Source organism: Corythoichthys intestinalis, chromosome 11, assembly GCF_030265065.1.
Source record: "Corythoichthys intestinalis isolate RoL2023-P3 chromosome 11, ASM3026506v1, whole genome shotgun sequence".
Lineage (NCBI taxonomy): Eukaryota > Metazoa > Chordata > Actinopteri > Syngnathiformes > Syngnathidae > Corythoichthys > Corythoichthys intestinalis.
The window spans coordinates 44,440,534-44,447,172 of NC_080405.1; the positions used below are offsets into that span (position 1 = coordinate 44,440,534).

The 6,639-nt window shown below is 40.2% G+C and overlaps 1 protein-coding gene across 1 annotated transcript in view; it reads left to right on the top strand.

Moving 5' to 3' along the window:
• The window catches only part of LOC130923739 (centromere-associated protein E-like), a 47,135-nt gene extending 41,989 nt beyond the window's left edge, over positions 1 to 5,146 (top strand). Inside the window, exons 7-11 of the mRNA XM_057849665.1 lie at positions 510 to 611; positions 707 to 3,373; positions 3,440 to 3,582; positions 4,794 to 4,903; positions 4,983 to 5,146. Coding sequence (XP_057705648.1) covers positions 510 to 611; positions 707 to 3,373; positions 3,440 to 3,582; positions 4,794 to 4,903; positions 4,983 to 5,121 — 3,161 coding nt within the window. The 3' untranslated portion in view covers positions 5,122 to 5,146. The remainder of the gene's footprint in view (positions 1 to 509; positions 612 to 706; positions 3,374 to 3,439; positions 3,583 to 4,793; positions 4,904 to 4,982) is intronic.
• Positions 5,147 to 6,639: the final 1,493 nt, after the last annotated feature.

A 6,639-nucleotide genomic window follows, 5' to 3' on the forward strand; every position in this document is an offset into this window, starting at 1 on the left:
ATGTTACAATAATAATAATTGCCACCTTAACTTATAAAGACTGGCGAACGGAGGTCAGAGGAAAAAGTATCGTGATCGACATTCCCCGGCCATATTGTTGAGCCAGTTCACGGCTGCACACACCATGCTCATATTTTTCTTTCATTTCCGTCTTCACTTCAATGGAAAGCGTCACCTTTCCCTTTTTTCCCACACCTGCACTAACCTTTTTGGAACCAGTGTTGATTTCTCCCTCTCTTCTGGCAAAACAAAGAAACTCCGCTGTCATGAATCGTCGTATTTCGAGCATGTCGTCGGATGTAGAAACATGGCGAGTCAAATTTTACGTCGGATGTCGAAAAGATCAGATCGAAGCGATTGTATGTCGAGGTACCACTGTACTCTGGATTAAAAATCCATTCATTTTCAATAAAAGCTAAAATTATGAGAGAAAAAGTACAATGAAGAATGAATCATTTTAGGCTTGTTTTATTTGGAAACTGACAGTATTTTTCTTCCCATTTATTTAGTGAGTTTTAAACAAAGGAAAAAGTCATCCAGATGCATCACTGTGTGTCTTGGTTTGCTGTGCGCAGTATTACTGGCTGGTAACATTGGACAATTTATCTACTGTATGTCACATTTAAAACTTGTTAGCATGACTATTTGACATGCAGTTGAATTTCTTTTTGTTACTGATTTTTTCACCTTAAATCCATATTAACAGATGAACTTCTGCCTGTTTTTTCAATGGCGGACAAGAGTAATTCTGACAATCTAAATCAAGAGACGGGCCAGTATTTCCACACCAACATCGAACAAGTGGAGAGAAACCAACTTGTATTCGCTTTGTATAACCTGACGAGAGACAAAAGCTTGTTGAATTTGAGCTACAATACTGTGGTGACGGACAGAGATCGACTCCTTGGTATCGAAATGGCTTTGACCACCGAACGAGATGATTTGAGAGCCAACCTCCAGAATGTGAAGCAACAGCATGATCACTTGCAGTCCAATTACAGCCTCCTAAATAGCGAGAACAGTGCACTGGGCAAAGAGAAAGAGCAGTTACGGGTTAGTTATGAGTCCCTTATTGAAGAAAAAGACCAGTTACAGACCAGCTACAATTCCCTTGTTAAAGAGCAAGAGCACCTTCAAGCCAATAAAACTATGGTGGCTTCTGAAAGAGATGAGTTCAAGTCCCGCTTAAACAATCTGGAAAAAGAGAAAGTCCAGTTAGAGCATTATTACTCTTCACTGAAAAGCGAGAAAGACTTGTTACAGGCCAATTTTGAGTCCCTTGTAAAAGACAAAAAACAATTACAGACCACCTATGATTCACTAGTTAAAGAGCAAAAACGCCTTCAAACTAGTCAAAGCACCGAGATTGCTGAGTTGAAGTCACGTGTCCACAGCCAAAAAAATGAGAAAGAACTGTTGCAACACAATTATACTTCACTGAGAAACGAGGAAAACCAGTTACAGGCCCGTTACGAGTCCCTTGTTAAAGAGAAGGACAATTTAGAGAGCAGATACAATTCCCTCATTGAAGAGAAAAGGCTTCTGCTAACAAGTAAAACCATTGTGGCTACAGAAAAAGATCAATGCAAGGTCAGTTTTGAAAATCTGAAAAATGAGAAAAACCAGTTGCAACGCAATTTCTCTTCACTGGGGAAGGACAAAGACCTGCTACAGGTCAGATATGAGTCGCTCTTTAAAGCGAAAGAACATCTTCAAATGAGTAAAACAGTCTTGTCTGCTGAAAGAGATCAGTGCAAGTCCAGCTTCAACAGTTTGAAAAATGAGAAAGACCAGTTAGAACATGATAATGCTTTAATAAGAACGCAGAAAGACCATTTACAGGCCAACCACAAGTCCCTCGTGAAAGACAAAGAGCTGTTACAGACGAGATACGATTCCCTCAGTAGAGAGAAACAGCTTCTTCTTGAAAATAAAAAAACTTTGTCAAACGAAAGAGATCAGCTCAGGTCCAGCCTCAACAATCTGGAAAATGAGAATAAACAGCTACAACACAATTTCTCTTCACTGAAAAGCGAGAAAGACTTGTTACAGGCAAATTTTGAGTCCCTCGTAAACGACAAAAAACAGTTACAGACCAGCTATGATTCACTCGTTAAAGAGCAAGAACACCTTCAAACTAGTCAAAGCACCGAGATTGCTGAGTTGAAGTCACGTGTCCACAGTCTAAAAAATGAGAAAGAACAGTTGCAACACAATTACACTTCACTGAGAAACGAGGAAGACCAGTTACAGGCCCGTTACGAGTCCCTTGTTAAAGAGAAGGACAATTCAGAGAGCAGATACAATTCCCTCATTGAAGAGAAAAGGCTTCTGCTAACAAGTAAAACCATTGTGGCTACAGAAAAAGATCAATGCAAGGTCAGTTTTGAAAATCTGAAAAATGAGAAAAACCAGTTGCAACGCAATTTCTCTTCACTGGGGAAGGACAAAGACCTGCTACAGGTCAGATATGAGTTGCTCTTTAAAGCGAAAGAACATCTTCAAATGAGTAAAACAGTCTTGTCTGCTGAAAGAGATCAGTGCAAGTCCAGCTTCAACAGTTTGAAAAACGAGAAAGACCAGTTAGAACATGATAATGCTTTAATAAGAACGCAGAAAGACCATTTACAGGCCAACCACAAGTCCCTCGTGAAAGACAAAGAGCTGTTACAGACGAGATACGATTCCCTCAGTAGAGAGAAACAGCTTCTTCTTGAAAATAAAAAAACTTTGTCAAACGAAAGAGATCAGCTCAGGTCCAGCCTCAACAATCTGGAAAATGAGAATAAACAGCTACAACACAATTGCTCTTCACTGGCAAGCAAGATGGGCCAGTTACAAGCCCGTTACAATTCCCTTGATAGAGACAAAAAGCTTCTTTTAACAGGTAAAGCCAGTTTGCAAACTGAAAGAGATCAGTGCAGGTTCCGCTTTGACATTCTAAGAAAGGAGAAAGATCAGTTACAACAGAGTTATTCTTCACTGAGAAGTGAGAAAGACCAGTTGCAGAACCGATATGCATCCCTCGTTCAAGAGAAACAGCTACTTATTACCAATAAGACCACATTGACTGCTGAGAAAGTTATGCTTAAATCCCTCAATAACAATATAAAAAAAGAGAGAGACTATTTACAAAACAATTACACTTTGCTTGAGGTTGAAAGAGACCGACTTGAAAGAAATAATACGGCCTTGACAGCAAGCATAGGTATTTGTCTAATTCAGAACCGGCTTCTTCAAATGCAAAATATGCACAACGACTGCAACACACTGAGGGTCGATTACGAGGAGCTACAAAGAAATCAGAGTAGCCTCGAAATACAAAGGCTTGAGCTGCAGCACAACGTGGACAAGATGACCGCCAAGCTAAAAAGTAAGACCGCGAGAGACAAAAGTATAGTTGCCTCATTAATCTCCTCATTTTTATGACATTCTATAGGTATGCGCTGTGGGGCCGGCTGGTGGACGTTCAACACCAACTGTTACTTTGTGTCAAACTCGAGTCAGAATTGGACAAAAAGCAGACAAGACTGCATAAACAAGGGAGCCGACCTGGTTATCATAAACAGCAGGGAGGAACAGGTGGGACTGACATGGGTTCTCATTAATGAAATGTTGCTGAGAATGTAATTGAGTTTATAACTTGCGATAGAGATGTCTAATCAATTTGAAGTTGGAGGGTGGCAGCGAATGACATTCACTGCCAACCCTCCCACTTCAAATGCATTGAACGTCAGGCGCTGTCAATGGCAGACAATGAGTTAAGTAATGTCTGACCAATCCATGATACTTTACATTTAAGTGAGCATGCAGTAATTTATTATAGAAATAAAAAATATATTTTTAAATCGTGATACAGTGTATCACAAAAGTGAGTACACCCCTTGCATTTCTGCAGATACTTAAGTACAGTGGGGAGAACAACATTGGCAGTGTATCAAATACTTGTTCTCCCCACTGTATATCTTTTCAGGGGTCAACACTGACAAAATGACACTTTGACAAAATGGAAAGTAGTCTGTGTGCAGCTTACATAATAGAGTTAATTTATTTTCCCCTCAAAATAAAGCCATTAATATCTAAACCCCTGGCAACAAAAGTGACTACACCGCATGGGAACTACGTACATCCCTAAATGTCCAAATTGAGTACTGCTTGTCATTTTCCCTCCAAAATGTCATGTGACTCGTTACAGGAGTGCTGTCAGCATTGCTGCAGAGATTGAAGAGGTGGGGGGGGGGGGGGGGGGGGGTCAGCCTGTTAGTGGTCAGACCATACGCCGCACTCTACATTAAATTGATGTGCATGGCTGTCACCCCAGGGGGAAGCCTCTTCTGAAGACTGTACACAAGAAAGCCCGCAAACAGTTTGTTGACGACATGTCAACAAAGCACATGGATTACTGGCACCATGTCCTATGGTCTGATGAGATGGGCGGGCTTTCTTGAGTGCGAGTTTTTAAGTGTCATTTTGTCAGTGTTGTCCCATGAAAAGATATACTTAAATATCTTCAGAAATGCAAGGGGTGTACTCACTTTTGTGATACACTGTATCTGTATCGGTCGAAACCACACAGTCTGAATCGGTAACAAAAAATGGTATCGGTGCAACACTAATCAAGAGTATCAAGGAAATTTTGATGTGAAAATGTGCTGCTTAATGTCAATAAGCCTAATTTCAGGGAGTACTGTACTTTTTTTGCGATTCCTGGGGGAAGTGTATCGACATATTTGTGCATGTCTACTTCCCTCAAAAACAAACTAATGTGGGATTCTGGTCTCCCCTGTAAACAGTTCTTCCTTAATGGATTATTGGGCCCGAGCAAGCAGGCATGGATTGGCCTAACCGACCATATGAAGGAGGGAACCTGGATGTGGGTGGATGGGACCCCCCTAATTACAGAGTAAGTTTGTAATTTTTCAAAACCACAACTTCCAATGAATGTTTTGTTTATGTCAGATTTTGCGGGTTTGCTTTTCTAGCAGCTTTTGGCAGAGTGGGCAGCCTAATAACCTCCGTAACCAGGACTGTGGCGAAATCCGAAGCAAAAAGGTTTTCAAGTTGGGTATCTGGAATGACGACAGCTGTTCTCGTCGCCAACGATGGATTTGCGAGAATTGATTACGATAAATGGCTCTGAACCTAATCCAGTGGATTTAATGCATGCCTGCTTATTCAGTAATTCACCGCAAAGTATTTAATAAAGAATGCAACATTTTGAAAGTTTCATGAATTTGCATGGTTACTATTTTGTTTGTTGATTTGTTCATTGATTTGTTTGGGCAAAACACCCTCGCCTTATGTGGAAACCATACTGTTTACCAAGAGTTTAAATAAAAATATACAACGGTCCATGGCAGATATACAGTGTTGAATTCAGGCATGGATTATTGTTAGTGTGTGTTTTGATTTATAAAACACGTTTAAAAAATATCCCTTAATAATTGGGAAGTATTCATAGAACACCATCCCCACACCACTTCCACATTGAAACACCACAAGGGCGGTGTTAGTGCATGATCAATAATATGACTGAATGGTAACAGTTCAAAACCTCCAAAGTGGGTCAGTTGGGGTGCGGTGGCTTCAACCAATAATTGGACGAAGGTCAAACGTGTGTCATCAAGTCAAAACCTTTTATAAGGGTCACCAAGTCAGAAATTTTTCTATGTGTCATAGAGTCAGAAATATTTTGAAGTGTCAAAAATTTAAGACTTTTTCTTACTCTCACCAAGTCCTCCAAATCATCAATGTGCCTCCTAGACCCAATCCCAACCAAACTTTTTAAAGAGACCCTGCCTCTAACTATTGATATTATCCTAAATATAATAAATACATCATTAGTTACTGGCCACGTGCCTCAGTCCTTGAAATATGAAGTTATTAAAACACTCATGAAAAAACCTACTCTACATCCTGATATCTAATAAATAAAATAGCCAATTACAGACCTATCTCTAATCTATCCTTCCTCTCCAAAGTCCTTGAAAGAGTGGTAGTTAAACAACTCTGTCAGCACCTACAGGACAATAGTTTATTTAAACATTTCCAGTCTGGCTTTCAAGCTCATCATAGCACTGAAACTGCATTAGTCAAAGTAACTAATGACTTGTTACTATCTGCTGACGATGGATTAGTCTCGATCCTGGTTCTGTTGGACCTGAGTGCAGCCTTTGACACAATCGACCATAATATCTTATTGCAGAGACTAGAATGGGACATAGGCATTAGAGGAGCAGTCCTCTGCTGGTTTAAATCCTACTTATCTAATAGGTACTAGTTTGTCAATGTAAACCAGCAATTATCACCGTATTCCAGAGTCAGTTATGGTGTGCCGCAAGGGTCGGTCCTCGGGCCCATCTTGTTTACGCTGTATATGCTGCAATGTCATCAGAAAACATAGCATTAATTTTCATTGTTACGCTGACGACACACAACTGTATTTATCAATTGAACCTGAGCAGATCAGGCAAGTGGATAAACTAAGTACCTGCGGCCGAGATATAAATACCTGGATGAGCACTAATGATCTTTTACTTAACCCTGAAAAAACAGAAGTCCTTATAATAGGCCCTAAAAGTGTGAGAGACTCTTTAACTGCCCAGATAGTCACTCTGGACAATGTGAGTGTATCCTCCA